At 40.0% G+C, this 17,661-nt stretch overlaps 1 protein-coding gene across 1 annotated transcript in view; it reads left to right on the top strand.

Moving 5' to 3' along the window:
* The window catches only part of LOC148542660 (titin-like), a gene marked incomplete at its 5' end in the record, with an annotated part of 334,539 nt that overhangs the window by 240,764 nt on the left and 76,114 nt on the right, over positions 1-17,661 (top strand). Inside the window, 2 exons of the mRNA XM_088467589.1 lie at positions 5,255-5,559; positions 7,585-7,894. Of these exons, the coding sequence (XP_088323715.1) occupies positions 5,255-5,559; positions 7,585-7,894 (615 nt within the window). The remainder of the gene's footprint in view (positions 1-5,254; positions 5,560-7,584; positions 7,895-17,661) is intronic.

Raw genomic sequence — 17,661 nt, 5'->3', positions numbered from 1 at the left:
CTTCTGTGCATGCGCAGAAGGAAATGCTCTTCAGGGGGTGATAGGAGGGATCCAATTGGATCTCTCCCAGGCCCAGGGGGGAGGCCACGAGTAGAAGCCCATAGGCTCTTATAAGGTAATGCTATCTGAAGATGGCGTTACTCGGATGCGTTTAGGAAGCCGGCGGCCGCAATCCTGACCGCTCGCTTCCTGAATCCTCTATCCCGCCTAGGGTTAAATGACAGGCATCTAAAATCTAGATGCCTGTCATTTTCCCAAAGCCGGGAGGCAGGCGCCCGGCATCCTGATCGAAGGGATGCCAGGCGCCGTGAGCGGACAGCCGTGGGGGGGGAGGGTTATGTTTAGGGCACCTGGGGGGGAATCAGGGTTAGGCACCCCCCCGGGAGGGTTAGGGTTAGGCTAGGGGGAGTGAGGGTTAGGGTTAGGCACCCCCGGGGGGGACTAAAGGTTAGTCACCCCCCCGGGGGACTTAGGTTTAGGCAGCAGGGAAGGGGGGGTTAGGGTTAGGCACTTCGGGGGGAGGTTAGGGTTAGGCACCCCTAAGGAGGGTTAGGGTGGTTGGTTAGGTTAGTTTATACTTACCTTAGGGATGATCGGGATTTCCAGCGCTGTCGGGCTTCCGCTGCCGGGCTCTGCTGTTTTGTCGGGCTGTGGCAGCCGGGAATCGAACTGCCGGTCATTTGGCAGCCGGGATCCCATACCTAATGTGGCGTTACTCACCACATCCAAACTCTGGAGTGCATCACATTCTGGGGCTTGGTGTATATAAGAAGTACAGTCAAAACTCAGATAACTGCATTTTTGGTGGTGTAACTGCATTTCTGGCTTTGCTGCATCCTGCCCAGTAATTGTATTCAACTGCACAAACAAGTTAAATAAAATAATTGGCAGTGCTACTGTATTTTTCTTTTTCAACTCATCTCTTTGTCAACAATTACAACCAGTGAGTAGTGCTGAAATTGCTGATTTACAGTAAAGTTTAGAGGGCCTGATTCACTATGAAATGCAACTGCATATGCAATGGTGATTATCAAAGCCATAACTAGACTTTTTGGTGCCCTGTGCCAGAGAGAGCCTTGGCACCCCTCCTTTACCATTTTTTAATTAGAGATACCTGAAAAGGGGAAGGGCCAGGAAAGAGATATGGGAGGGCAGAAGATGCTGGGGATAAAAGAAGAGGAAGCTACAAGTGAGAATGATAATAAACAGGAAAATTGACAGGCTCAAACAGCGCCTCCTGCCCTGCGGTGTCCTGTGCCATGGCACTGATCTCACTACCCTAGTTATGGCCCTGGCAATTATGAACGCAGTTCAACTGCGATAGTATGCTAATTCATTGTGATTGCAATGCCGCAGCAGCACTAGAAAAGGACGCCCACTTTACCTTTCACACATCCGTAATGTTTAGCAAGACTGCCAAAACATTGGTGCTATTGAGTACCATCGCAGCCTCACACACATTTGCACAAGGTCTGACCTCACTCAGAAATTGATAACTTCCACACAGGCTATCAGGCCTCAGGCTGCGTAGGGCATTGCAGTGGTTAATTTATGCATGTCCCTGCAACAGCATACAAATGCACTGGAATGCCTGCTTTCAGTCGAACCACCCCCCTATCACCACCCACAAATGGCACTTCCTTTCAATCACTCTGCGATGGGTCTGCATAGTCATTGTGATCGCAGTCCCGATCCCAATGGCTAATTTGTGCACGCACACTGTGATGCATGCACAGTATGCAACAATCAGCCAATTGTGTGCGTATTAGCAACTGTGTTTCTTGCTGAATCAGGCCCAGAGTCTAGACCAAGATAGACTCTTCTCAGCCTACTTGAAACATTATCATGTAAGTCAAGCTGAAAATCCATAGTACTTCCCTCCCTAATCTACAGAGATATACAGAAGAACTGTTAATGATAGTAGCACAGAAGAAACTGAGTAGGAGTTGGAAATGTTTTCTTCATCTGCTGTTTAAAAAACATCAAACTTTTCAATGTGGCTATTTGCCTGGGTGAGCAGATAGGTGAATCATGTTGTTTGGTACAGAAAATTATAAAAAAAACCTCTACATTTTTAATAAATAAATATAAAAAAGCCATGGTAAGAGATTAGATCATGTCCCAGTTTAGGTAATAGACCACTTGCAAAGTAATTTCCAATTTACTGAAGAAATACTATTATCTTATCTTCTCTAAATTTACTCTATGTAAGATGTATATTTTACCATATATCACTCAGAGAAATACCATTGCAGGTATCTTAAATGTCGGACTTCATACATACAATAATCATAATTTATTTCCATACACTTACACCTAGAGTAACTTTTTCAGAGTCACATGCAAGGCAGCCACAAATTGGGCCACATTATGTGCTCAGAAATAAATGCAGATCTTCACCTGTGTTCAGAGTTGGCTATGTCTCTGAAACTGCACTGCTCCCATTCATCCACTTGTGAAAGTACTGTAGGTAGGGCCATCTCTTCCATTGGGCTTGTTGGGCAGTTGCCCAAGGGTCTGAAGCTTGTAGAGGCCCGCAAACCTACCCCCTTACAGCCGCAGGCAGTTGGTAAATTTGTGATATTTTTTATAAGCCGAACGCCGGTGCACTGTATTCTTATCTAATCTCCCCCACTCCCCATTATGAGAACTCACCTCAGTCCCAGTTTCACTTCATCTGCCAGCTTCAGACCAGTCAGACAGAGTCTCTCTGCATCTGTGGGAGGTCTGATGGGCATGCAGGAGGGTTTAATTTTATTGACCATTTACATTTTTTTCCTGGTAATGGGTGGGTAGGGGCCCCAGTGCATTGCTTTGCCCCTGCTGTTAAGGCAACCCTGACTGTAGGCATCATCACTATCATCATGCATTTGTAACAACCCTATCTTCAGAGCAAGAAATCCACCTGTAATCAGACAGAAATCTGCCTAGGCTCAACTCTGAATCACTCACAATTGTGTATACATGCCCTTGAAACACCTATAGAACACTCATGCCTAGTTACATCCACAGATGGAGATGTGGCTGAAATGCAGTGTTAGACTGGCCCAGAGTGGTACAGAGGAAATCCACAGTGGGCCTCATAGTCTCTGGGCCCACCACCTTGTCTAGGGGTTAAGTTCCAGACTGTGAACTCAAATTATATATTACGCTATTAGAGGGTAAGTTACCTGGTGGAGCAGGACCACTGATGAACATGGGTGCTTGGTTTATTATACAGAACTACACCAAGATTTACCCTCCTGCCAATGAAAGTGGCTGGTAACAACACAACCATGTTCATTTTTTTTTTCTATGGGCTTTAACACAATTAATATAGTTCTTGACAGTGATTGGGAAAGCATTGTACCTGTGCGTTCATTCACTAACCAACAATAAAGTTATCCTAGTGATAACAGCATTTTTACTATGCTATTTATTTTGCCTTTACTATAGCTAATGCAGTTTTCATTGAGTTTTAGACACTGGCCTGTCAGTACCAGGGTCCCCTATTATGTGTACAATGGATAAATGTGATATATATAGACAGGATCACCATCATGTGCTTAATTAGTTTACACTAGCTGGGATACCTGGCATTGTCCAGGTTTGAAGAATGGACCTTGAGGTACATCTGCAGCCTTGTGGAGGAGTAGTAAATGTGGATAGTTCTCCAGTAGCTGATTATATAAGTGTTTTTTTGGAAGTGGTAAAAAAAAGTCTCCTTCTTATAGTTCACCTGCAAGGGGGTTTTTTATATTGCATCTTCTAATTACATATAGAATGTTTGGCCAGCTTTATTTTTCTCTTCCAATTCCACTTTTTGTTTTGCTCTGACAACCAGTAAATGTTCTGCAAGTGTGGACTTACCGGTTGGATCTTAACCGTGGAATTACTCTTCTCAGCTTTTTTGAAGTATTGACGTGACAATTCCCACAGTGTTGGCCTTATATGACCACATATACAAAACTTGTTAATGGCTGGGGGCACCAGTAAAAAAGAACGGGCGTTGGTGTAGTCCTTAAGGGTAAACATAAGATTTCTACATGGGTTTCTTCCGTGATTGATTTTGGAACAAAGCAATGAATAACTGCTGCAATAATCCTAAAACAGACACTTTTTAGGTAAATTGTTTGATACATAATGTAAAAAGTATAGTTGAGTTCCAAAATGTTGCTTATTTTTACAATCCTGTCTAAAAAAAATGAGATTAATAGATGTTAATTAAAAAGGTAAACAGATATAACATACAATTACCTGAGATGAAGTCAGTTGCATATGCTAAACAATGTGTGTTTTAAATACATTCCCTTTTTTAGTAAGTATGTGACAAGATACATTTACCAAAAAGAAAGGAATTCGTTTTGCATCCAACATGTGGTGATTGCCATTGATTGGATAGCAAGTAAAATGCCATTGTTTCATGATTTCTAGTGTGTTTTAGCCCTTAGAATCGTTACTCTAAATTTACATATTTAATTCAAGCAATAATACATATGACCATGCTTTGAGGTGGACTGCTACTATGTATCATAAAAAGACTTTTGTGCAGAAGACACTAATAGGACTGTAGGATACCCAGACAAGATGAACACACAGACATAAAGAGACTTAAAAATATACAAGCAGAACTAAGACACAGAAACACTGACAGTATTAGATGACAGGCTCACGGATCAGACAACAGTATAGGCAGGCATACTAACAGTTTGCACCCTCTTTCTCTTGTAGATCAAGAATATATTGATCTCCTTTTCTAAACTTTGTTCTAGATGCCTCCTGATGATATAGGGGAGACTCTCATTATTCTGAGGGATTGGGCAATAGGAACCCACCTCCATCATTAGAGTACTCCTGGTCCTTAATTACTCATAAACTATTGTGAGCATTAAAATGTGGACTTTTAGAGTGGTTAAGATTTTTGTTGTTATTTTTCAGAAACTGTGACAATAGACAAATATTTATATAAAAATGTTACAAGTTCTTTGTAATAAATGGTACACCTTAGGATGGATATTCAAGTCTAAGTGATGGGCACAAATTAGAAATATGTGGTTCAGTTTTCCTAAAAAAAATACCTAACTTTGGAGTTCACGACTAAACAAGACCCAACATAAATCACTTTTGGAGTTGCAAATAGAACCAATGAGTTATGTTGGATAATTATCAATGTTGGCTGACCATTTTCTACCGTAATGTCTGCAGCCAAACATTGCAGTGGAATATTTCTGAGAATTGAGTCTCATAATAATTGATTTTAAAAAATAAATCACCTTTTATTATATTGGTTTTTTTTGCCTAATAGTACCTGATAAAGTGAAGAAACTTATAGCAGAGTATATCACCACAACCTCTGTATCTCTAAGCTGGCAACATCTTGATGTAAATGCAAGTTCCTATAATATAAAAATCTTGGAAAATTTAACATTCTGTGTAAATGTGACCAAAACCTCTGCTGTAGTTGAGAATTTGATTCCTGGGAATTTTTACACATTCCTGGTCTCTGCTCTTGTTGGAGGAGCAGTACAAGGGGATAGTTCTCCTATAGTTATTTATACAGGTAAGTGTCTTTTGGAAGTAGTAAGAACATCATAGTAGCACAGTGATGAAAATTAAATCTCACATTAAGTATTATTTTTAAAATCTGGAAATTGTTTCTTGTGGAGGAGAAGTTGATAGTTATCCAGTAGCTGATTATAAAAGTGTTTATTGGAAGTGGTAAAAAAAAGTTTGTTTCTAATAATTCACCTGCATGAGGGGCTTTTTTATATTGCATCTTCTAATGACATATAGATTATGTGGCCAGCTTTATTTTTCTCTTCCAGTTACACTTTTTTTTTGCTCTGACAACCAGTAAAAGTACTGCAAGTGTGGATTTACAGGTTAGATCCTAGTCTTGGAAATACTCTTCTCAGCCTTTTTGAAGTATTGACGTGAAAGTTGAGCAGACACAATAGAGTTCCCACAGTGTTGGTCTCATGTGACCACATATACAAAATGTGTTACTGGCTGGGAGCACCAGTAAAAAAGAATGGAGTTTAGTGTAGTCCTTAGTTGCAAACATAGGATTTCTACATGGGTTCCTTGCATGATTGATTTTGGAACAAAGCAATGAAAAACTGCAGCAATACGCCTAAAACTTAAACTTTTTAGGTAAATTGTGTGATACATAATGTAACAAGAATAGTTCAGTTCCAAAGTGTTGCTTATTTTTACAATCCGTCTAAAAAGAGTTAGATTAATAGATGTTAATTAAAAAGGTAAACAGATATAACATACAATAACCTATATTTTACCTGAGGTGAAGTTAGTTGCATGTGCCACACAAAGTGTGTTTTATATACATTCCCTTTTGCAGTAAGTATGTGACAAAATATATTTATCAAAAAGAGAGGAATTAATTGTGCATACAACATGTGTTCATTCCCATTGATTGGGTGGCAAGTAAAATGCTATTGTTTCATGTTTTCTAGTGTCTTTGAGACCTTAGAACCATTACTCTAAATTTACATATTTAAAATCAAGCAATATTACATATGACTATGCTTTGAGGTGGACTGCCACTCTATATCAAAAAAAGGACTTTTATGCAGAAGGTACTAAAAGGACTGTATGGAACTCAGACAAGATGAACACACAGACATAGACGGATTGAAAAATAGACAAGCAGAATTAAGGGACAGACACACTGACATTGCTGGATGACAGGCTCATAGATTATGCGACATTATAGGCAGAAATACTAACAGTTTGCACCTCTTTCCCTTGTAGATCAAGTAGCTATTGATCTCCTTCTTTTCTAAACTATGCACTGGATGCCTGCTGATGATATATGGGAGACTATTATCATTCTGAGGGTTTGGGAAATAGGAACACATATCCCTTAGTAGAGAACTCCTGGTCCTTAATTACTCTTAAACTATTGTGAGTTATAAAAGGTGGACCTTTAGAGTGGTTAAGATTTTTGTTGTATTTTTTGGAAACTATGACAATAGCTAAATATTTATATAAAAATGTTACAAGTTCTTTGTGATAAATGGTACACTTTACGATGGCTATTCAAGTGATGGGCACAAGTTAGAACTATGTGGTTCGGTTTTCATAAAAAAATAAAAAAAACCTAACTTTGGGGTTCCACGTGTAATCGAAACCCGGATCTAATCACTTTTGGGGTTCCAAATAGAACCAAATCCTGGGTTGGGTTTGCTATTTCTTCAGAACTCAGATTAAAAAATGAATCTTGGGCTTGGATTGCAAGTATATAGGTCCAATTATATGATTTTAGCTGTTTTTAAGAAATTTACAGAAATCCAAAACCTAAACAGAAAAGAACCAAAACCCTTGAAGTTTGCTTTGCCAAAAACAAAATTGTAACATTTGAGGGAGCTTTTGCCAAACCAATCACAGTGGTCTGTGCACAGTTCTATCACAAAATACCTGCCAGAACAGTCAAAGTAACTTTGCGACCAGTAACATCTATAATTTTCCCTCTCACCCCATTGAGTTATGTTGGAAAATGATCAATGTTGGCCAACCATTTTCTACCTTGATGAGTGCAGCCAAACATTGCAGTTGAACATTTCTAAGAATTGAGTCTCATACTAATTGATTTTAAAAAATAAATTACCTTTTAATATATTGTTTCTTTTTTTCCTAATAGTACCTGATAAAGTGAAGAACCTTATAGCAGAGAACATCACCACAACTTCTGTATCTCTAAGCTGGCAACACCCTGATGGAAATGCAAGTTCTTATAACATAAAAATCTTGGAAGATTCAACATTCAGTGTAAATGTGACCACAACCTTTGTTATAGTCGAGAATTTGATTCCTGGGAATTATTACACATTTCTGGTCTCTGCTCTTGTTGGAGGAGGAATACAAGGGGATAGTTCTCCAGTAGCTGATTATACAAGTAAGTGTTTATTGGAAGGAGTAAGTTTTTTTTATTATTTATAGAATGTCTTGCATTAAATCATTGGTTTATATAGTATTACACAGGGCTTTTATTCTCTTAAAAAAAGGTGATATATTCATTGGAGACAGATGTTGAATTAATATAACTTGTATTTCTTTTGCTGTTTTCAGTATGATAACTTCAAATAAATGTTTAACTCCGTACATATGTGTTTTTCTACATCTTTGCTGACAATGTGGCAAACGTTTGTACGCATTGAGTTCTGATTTGCAGCGCACACCTACACCAAAGTATGCCAAGCTGCTGCAGTAATTGCAGCATACAGTCCTATGGATAACTCTTGTTAGCATGACTCATGGCAACTAGTAGTGATAGCAAAGATATAACAGGACACATTTCTGTACATTTTCCAGAACTTGGCGATTTGGATACTTTTAGTATATTGGTCCAGCAGAGTCTGATCTTGCTTGGACAAGGCAGGAGTGGAGGACTGAGCAATCAATGGGACTGAGCAATCAATGTATTCCTGGCATAACAGGTAGAATGCTTGGATGATCCCTCACGGGATGTCTTTGGACCAAATTTTTTAATGATAGCACCATAGAATGCCTGTAAATCTTGGAACATTAGATCATCAGACTGAATAAGTGAATTATCCCATTCTAAAGTTTTCCCACTAAAGGTTGACATTAAGGGGTACATTTACTAAACTGAGATTTTTTAGAATTGAAGATGTTGTGCATTGCAACCAGTAAGATTCTAGCTATTATGTTCTAGAAGGTGCTAGTTAAATGTTAAGTAGAATCTGATTGGTTGGAACCCACTACAGCACTTCAGATCTCTGTTCCTCAGTCACACCTCCATTGGACTTGTGTTTTCTCTGTCTGACACCTTTTTTCCAGCCTCACTAATTGGACTTTATTTTTCTGCCACATATCACTTGGACTTGTTTATTTCTGTCAGTTTATATATCCATTTCATGAATTCTAATACTCCCATTAAACCTTCTGTATTTCAATACTACAAAACCATTCCAGTTCTATCTCCTGCATCTGCCCTGGGTTCAAAAAAGAATCCAAATCTGACACCCTCCTTTGGTTGGCAACTCAAAGACCCCTCCTGGGGTCAGAAAATCAGAGAGTCCTCCTGGGGTCAGAACATCAGTCATCCCTCCTGAGGTTAGAACATTGGATGTCTCTCTGCAGGCTCACAAATCAGATACCTCTATTGACATAAGAGGTTTGGAAGACTTTTAGAGCAACTCTTCTATTACCCATACCAGGAGTAATGGAAGTTGGAACAGACCAAGATACTCAAGACTGTTTGTAGACATGAATTTCCTGATGTTGAGATCTGCCACCTCTTATAGGCTTGCAGAGGAAACAGTCCAGAATGAGATGATTGGAGCTCCCACAATAAAGGCAGATATGAAAATCTTTTACAATGCTGTCATTCAGCTGCAGAGAGATTAGGTCTTGAGAAGCTCAGATATCTTTCTTTTTGGGAGCAGTAGAAGAGGCCTTAGATTTCAAGGGCCCCAATTTCTCTAAACTAGAAAATTACTTAATCACATAAATCTTGTCAGTGACAGGAGAACTTTTAAGGAATTATGGCAACATTTGGATAATGCTGGTTAAAAGATTTTGTTATTGTTCTAACAACTGTCAAAAGATTCCACAACATTCAGGTTTCAAAGCACTTGGAGACTGAGAGCAAGAGCAAGAGGAAGAGAAGATCATCTCAGTAGCTCTGCCATTTGCAGATTATTAAATTGCAGTTCATCAGAAACTTTGGGGGATATATAGGGATTTGCAGAATCATAAAAAGTTTGTCGAAGGAGAGGGACTGATGCCTAACCCTAATCTCCCCCTTAGGGGGGCCTAATCCTAACCCCCCAACCCTGGCTAACTGGACATACTTACTGCCATCTGGACTTCAAAATTCGCCCTTTGATGTATCAGTGTCAGCATTATGCCAAGCGCTGGGATTACAGCATTGGTATTTTCACTGGAGGCATCCCGTCCACCGGCATGTGAACTGCATCCCATTGTATCTATTTATGTTATCCTGAAAACTGAATAAAGTAGAATTACTTGTTGTTTTAATTAAATATAATGGCTGCTTATGAAACATTTTTTTGTTGGTCATGAATGAGTTTTAACAGGAGTGCACAGAGGTTGGTGCTGCAGGTAGAAGTATTTGAGCTTTTACCACATCCACCTATCCCCAGATCCATCAGACTCACATTAAAATTGGGAAAGTGACTGCAAAGACCAATAGATTTCTTCTTTTCCTGATCTGCACCCCCTCCTGGCCAACATGTTAAGCTACATTGATTTTGCTAAAGCTGCTCACAGGTCCAAGGATGGTCTACCTGGCCATCCACAGCAAGGCTGCTCACATTCAATATTATTGGATGAACAATCCAATACAGGGTGATATCTGATTTAGAATGATTAATCTGGTGCTCCCAAAAATGTGTAAACTGCTTTAGAATTATTAGGTTTTACACCCAACTTAAAATACTTCAGATATATAAAAAGTGCTTGTAGAAATATAAATACATAAATAAATGAAACACTCAGACCTGCAACATTTGTAAACACAAAATACTGAATATGTAAACCATAACAATTAAGTTTGTAGGTCTTTCTGTGAACATTGAAAAAGTGTGTGAGTTCAAAAGAAATCCCCATGACTGGCAGGTGAAGGGTAGGTAATAAGTAAATGCTCACTCTACCTTTCCCTAGTGACAGTGACTTAATGGATGACCTTTCTGCCTTGCAGCGGTTGTACGGAGTTGGTCAACTGTACGCTGATCCCGTGTGTCTGCCAATTGATCTTCCTTGTGTCAGGGTTGCTTCTTTAGCTACCAGTGGAGTTACCGTGATCATTGCACTTCATGAGCCGGGGTCCGTGGTCCCGGTGTAGTGTGGTCACTGCTGTAGTGATGTCAGTCAGGGGTAAACACCAATGCATTTTGTCATCAGAGTGAATTTTTCAAGGTGCCTGTGTGCTGTACTTGGTCTCCTTTTAAGTCATTAATTGGTTAATTGATTGCTGATTGCTTATTGCATTGTTAGCTGTTGGTTGATACTCAGTTGGTTGTGAATATATATAAAATATATAAATAAATTCCATGTATAATAAACTTTATTTAATGTATTAAAAAATCTATAAAAATATATATAAAATATATATAATAACACATATTGCTTCAATCATATACTGTAATTGCTATGAGTTCGTAGTAGAATAAACAATGTGTAAAAAATTTATAACAGGTCAATATGAATACTATACTAGGTGGGCGATAAATAATATGTTTACATGTAAAATAAACAAACAAATAGATTGACTTCTGATATGAAAAATTAATATAAAATAATTTAATATATTTATAATCAATAAAAAATGTAAAATAAAAACAAACATATGTACAAATTAAATATTTTGGAAGTACAAAAGCAAATAATAAAAAATGGGGCGATGTATAAGTAAAGTTGCACTAAAAAAGTTACTCTGAAAAAGTACACTAAAAATATTGGTGCATTTTTATTAAAATAGAGTGTTCCATGTATAGAGATGCACCAAGGTCGTAGTCTAAATTCAGACCATTTGGTTGAAAAGTTCCCATCCTAAAGATCCATTTAGTTTCTGATTTTGCAATTTGTTCTTGGAAATCACCACCTCTCCAGTTTTTTTCAATTTTCTAAACTGCAAAAAGTTTTAGTCCCAAGGTTCTTTTGGTGGTGTAATAGAAAATGGTTGGAAACACTATGCGTCTTCACGCCTTTTCTTATATTATTCATGTGTTCCATGATTCTGGTCTTCAACTTTCTTATTGTTCGGCCAATATACTGTAGGCCGCATGGGCATTCCAACATGTACACTACACCTTCCGAGGTACAACTCAGATGTTGTTTGATTTAAAAAAAAAAATTTTTATTGATCTTGTATCAGAATGTTCACTGTATTTGTGTTATTGTGGTATAATATACTGGGAGAGATTTTCTCTTTGTAATGTGCTGCTAATTGCAAATGTACATGTCGTTCAGGCTAAATGACATGGTAAACCAGATGTGAGACTTTTCAACTAGCCTGGAACTACTTGGCATCAGAATTGGTCCTCTATGGTGGGGCCAGAGCCAGTTCTAGACCAAGTAGAGCCCAGGGAGAAATGTTCTTTTAGTACCCCATTAGTAAAAAAATTCTACAATATACAGTTTTTATTATTCAGGTTATGGGTAAAATTCAGTGAGCATTTAACCCATAACCTGGACTTCCTCAGGACAAAGCCCACAGCAACTATGGAGCAGGGCAACAAACCGGGATTATAATTTTGGAACTCCAAGGGGTGAGACTGGGGTTTGCACCCCAGACATTGAGAATGTTGTTACTGTGTGTGTCCAAACCAACCGTGGATTATTTACACATTATATACTTTGTGTGTACTAAATAAAAATACACCTTACCTATATAGTGGGTTCTTTTTAATGTCATCAACAATAGAGGTTCAACCAGACTTGTGCCCCCTGTGTCAACTCCTACTTCTTGTCCGCTCCAGTCCCCTGCCCCCTGTCACTCCAGTCTGCAGTCACTCCAACCTCCTGACCCTTCACTCTAGTACAGAGGTGTAGAATGGAGCCATGGCACTCACAGCAAGTGCATGTCACGGAACTCCCCAGTTGGTGTCTGTTGCCTTCCTGTTAGGTGTGTCTCTAGAAATCCTTTTCTGCATTATCCCCCAATCATTGAGCATTTTTTTTACAGAATATCCCTTTAAAAATGTACCACCTGTATGCATATGTTCCCACCTCTGTAGCTTATTCCCCAGTAATATAACTCCTACCCCACCCCAGTGACCATAGCTGCCTTGGTGACACCACCTCCTTTTTGTCCCTTTCCTCCTCCAACTCCCCATGCTCTCCCTCCATCCCATATATAAACAGCATATTCTCAGCAGCTCAGAGTGGACTGGTCAGTCAGTTGATGCTAAGTAGAAAGCAGCACTCAGATGGGCTGATAATCATACATCAGCCCACTCTGAGTGCCTTCAGCTGGTGATCCAAGGCATAGAGAAGAGAAATTCAGTTCCCCCCTAAGCACTTTTCCAGTGCTGAAAATTGTGAATCCAGAATGCCAATTGCAAATGCATTCAGGGGTGCAGAAAATGCATTTGATGTCCGCAGTCACAGACCACTGACATCACAGCCTGACCCCTCACTGTAGTCTGTCTCATTCACAGTACAGGCTGGAACATTAAGCATTAATTGACCGGCCTTCCATAGAAGCATAGAAGGCATGTGACTGCAGCAGGGAAATAGCACTGTTGGCACTCATAAAAGGTTCTGGCTCCACCGGCTCTGCCCTCACTATGCCTCTGCTCCAGCCCCTGTAAGTCCAGTCTCCTGCACCATCACTCCAGCCTCATGCACTCTGTCACTTAAGCTTCCTGTCTCTCAACCCTCCTACCATTCCAACTGCCTGCCCCTTTCACTACATTCTTCTGGCCCATCACTTCATCCTCCTGCTCCCTGTCACTCCATCCTCCTGCCCCATCCCTTCAGCCTTTTGCTTCCTGTCATACCATCCTCCTGTCTAAAGCCATATATCATATTATATTAATTCATGTCAACATACATCTGGATTGCCACCTAAAAAAAGTAAAGTGCTTGCATAAATTTTTAATTCTGTAATTCAATAATAACATGAATAACCAAAAGGAAAAAAAAGCTTTATTAATCTGACAGACTGCTCCCAGTGATCCCCCTATAGACAATGAGAAAAGTTCCATTCATCCTAGGCGATGCAGTCAGGAAGCCGATGGTTACGATGCCGACCGCCAGCTTCCCGACTGTCTAATCCCGGCAGGGGTCTAATGATAGGCATCAAAATCCCAACACCTATCATTATCCTTATGCCAGGAGCTGAACTCAGGGCATAATGAATGAAGGTAAGCCAGGTGGCAGGACCCGGCAGCATCGGGGGGAGGGTTAGGTTAGTGGCTACTTGGAGGAACTTAGGTTTAGGTTGCGGGGAAGGGGGGGTTAGGTTTAGGCACTTACATGGGGGGTTAGGGTTTGGCACTTGGGGGGAAGGTTAGGGATAGGCACCCCTAAGGAAGGGTTAGGGTGGATAAGGTTAGTAATAGTAAATATAGTCACCTGTCGGGAACTTCTGTTGCCAGTCTTCTGGTGTCAGTATTTGAACCGCCTTTCATACCAATCCCCATCCTAGTTATATAATAATCAGGACATTTAATAAAAAGCATCCACTGTAATAATACACTTCTGCTATGGTGGGTGATGTGGGTGGTCTATGCAGAGCATACCTGCCCTCTGCAGATTCACGGCTCACTGCCGCATCTTTTCTCCAGGCTGTAATGCTGAGTACAAGGAGCATGCAGGCTGTCCAAGAAGAAAGTAAGTTGCAGCAGAGGCTCTGTTCAAGAGCATATTCTTTTTTTGAGGGACACCACAAGAAGTAGGAACATGTTGAGGTTGTGTGGGTTTTGGGCAAAAGTATCAATGGCATGGGATATATGTGTCAAGATTGAGGAGACAATATATCTCACATGCCCTTCTCACTCTCCCCTTGTCGCATAGGGATGTAGTTGAAATACTGATGGCCGGAATTCTGTCTAAATCATAGCATCTAAATCCCAACACGGGATTAAAGACAGGCATTGAAATCCTTGTGTCCATCTAGATCCTGATGCCAGAATCTCGACCGATGGCTTCCCAAATGAAGATACACTGACCCAGCTTAGCTCTTAGCCACGGGGGAGAGGGTCAGGTTTAAGCACCCTTGGGGGGACTTAGGGTTAGGCAACCCCCGTGGAGGGTTAGACTTAGGCTGTGGGGGGGTTAGGGTTAGGCACCTCAGGGGGTAGGTTAGGATTAAGCACACCCCAGGGAGGGGTTATGTTTAGGGTGCAGAGAGGCAGGGTTAGGGTTAGGCATGACTGGTGGGTTAGGGTTAGGCACCCCCTTGGGAGGTTAGGGTTAAGCACCACTAAGGGAGGGTTAGGAGGGGGAGAGTTAGTGTACTTACCTGCCCCTGTCAGGATCTCTCATCATTGGGATTCTGGCATTAGTATTGCACCCGGCGGCTACTCAGCCATCGGGTTATCATATCCAACCCTTCACATACACCCATAACATTAAAACCACTTGCCTAATATTGTGTAAGTAACCCCTTGTGCTATATAAACATATATGATCTAACATGGCATGGACTCCACAGAGCCTCTAAATATGTCCTGTGGTATCTGGCATCAATATGTTAGCAGTAGAATCTTTAAGTCCTGTAAGTTGTGTGGTGAAGCCTCCATAGTTCAGACTTGTTTTTCCAGCCAGAGGCATAACTAGGGTTTTTGGCACCAAGGGCAAATTGAAAAATGGTGCCCCCCCTGCAAACAAAATCCATAAAGCATGATAGAAATTAGTGTTCACAGTAGATCGGGGCAGGGCACTGAGGTGTGTTTATTGCTTCCCTGCACACATCTAAGGCATGCACACTCCCAAAAAGGGGGCATTGCTGACCAGGGAGGGGTTGTGTCCTAATGACACATCCCCAATTCGTCACTCTTGGGTACATGTCCAGCACTATATCTATATACTGTATAGATATATAGTAGTTTACTTAGGTTATATTATGAGTTTACATATGTTAGGTTAGTGTACCCCATGATCCACATAAAATACATTGAAAAGCCAGTTCCATATAAAATACATTGAAAAAAACAGATCCAGATAAAAAACTTTATAAACACCAGATCCATGTTAAATTATATGTACTGTAATATAATGGCCCCAATTCTTGTGATTTCACCTGTCCCCATGATTCCCCCATTTGTCTCCTGTGATTTTATTTCTGTACCTCATTATGATTTAATCCATCTTACCCCGTTGATCTCCCCTTGTATTATTTCACCTCTTAAACCTTTATATACCTCTTGATTTCACCTCTTCTGTTCTATATTCTCCTCCTGTCTCCTATTATGTATCTCTAATGACTTCTCTTGTTTATCTATCTTCTTAATTTATCTATGCGATCTCTGAAGGTCGCAAAGCCCTATAGTAGCTGCAGTTTTTGGCAGTCAGCAAGAAGTGAGGTGGGTGTATGGGGATAGGCAGGCCCTGGAGGTGATCTTGGTCCCATAGCAACTCCCTATGCTCATCTCCCTGACCCTGGCCAGCTCCGTCTCTTGACTCTGCAAGAAGAGAGCTTAGGCCATGAGATGAAGGGAGCTGGTGAAAGCTGGGTCTAGACACAGTGAAGAAGAAGTGCACAGCAAAGTGCACAGTGGTCACAGACAGCCCACTGCTGCCAGATACAGTGCCCTGGGCTGGTCAGTGGTTCCCCCCTCTGCTGACCTGCTGCAGTGCCCATAACATATGCCCCATTTGCCCAACCATAGATTTGCCACTGTTTGCAGCACATTAAACAGATGCACAATCTGAAATCCAGGAATTTTGAAGATCATCTATAGCTTAAAAGAAAAGAACATCAAACTAAATCATTGCATAAAATCTAATAAATATAAACCGTATTCTTTAATAAGCCACAAACAGAAATACTGAGATCTGTATGAAGATTCTGTATGTGTGAAGAGATCAAATATTTAGGGCTCGTTCCAAATAGGTGCAAATTGCAAGTAGCGAGTTTGTTTCTTTAAACTTGTACACTTCGCCGCGAAACGCGCTCCCGACAATTCTCCAATCCAATTAAAATTGCCTATTCGCACTACTCGCAGCAGAGGAGTGCGAATTGACTGCCAAATGAGATTTGCAAGAAATGCATGAAAATGTGGGAGACCATCCTGGACCCCCCAAAATGGATAAATTCGCTAGCAGGACTGCATAGACAGCTGTTTGTGGGCATTAGGAAAGTACTGTAGGTTTTGAAATGGTGTCAAATGGCTGACTTGTGCTTTTTTTTTTAAAATGCAAGAAAATTATAAAAAAACTAACTTTTTTCGTTTAATCTCAAACAAATTAAATGAAAAATGAAAAAAAAAAAAAACTAGGAAAAAGGGTGATTTTGGGGTACTTTGAGGGCACCTTGAAAAAAGGAAAAAAAAAGTAAAAAACAATTATTTTTCAAATAAAAAATTATTGTAATTAAATGTGGGGTGCCTAAACTAATGAAAAAGTTGATTTTGGGGTAATTTGAGGACTTTTTTTACCTCAAAAAATGACATGTAATTTTTGGACTAAATAAGCTAATTAGAAACTTCCAATTGCCTAATTGGTTATTAGGGGGGGTGTCCAAGGGGTTCAGCACATTTTAACCTTAAAATAATGATTTTCCTTTCCATCTCTCTGCGATTGGAAACTTGAGAATTCAGTCTGACTGATCAGTGTGAGTTGCTAATTGGATTGCAAAATGAATTCGCTATGCGAATTCGAAGTGAAAATCGCAACTCGCATCTCACAATTCGCACCTAATAGGATTGACCCCTTAGGTCCATATAACAGTTTAAATGAGTTTATACATATAAAACAATATGTGAACAAACACAAATAGTAGAAGCAATATATAGGGTTATTCCTATACTAAGAATCAGCAGTGGCAGTGAGTCTGGTTAGTAAGTGCCAGTTATTGTTATAAGCATCAAGAACATTTCTGTTGTTGAAAAGATAGTTATATATGATATAATTTTAAATTAATCTCGGTGCTCACCTTTCTAGTTAGCAGATCTAATATTTACCAGATGGCAATCTGGATGGTGAGTTCTCAATCAAGGGTGTATATGT

Source organism: Taudactylus pleione, unplaced genomic scaffold, assembly GCF_031769625.1.
Source record: "Taudactylus pleione unplaced genomic scaffold, aTauple2 ptg000010l, whole genome shotgun sequence".
NCBI lineage: Eukaryota > Metazoa > Chordata > Amphibia > Anura > Myobatrachidae > Taudactylus > Taudactylus pleione.
Note: the sequence above shows the minus strand (reverse complement) of the source record. Positions and strands in the feature narration are given on the sequence as shown.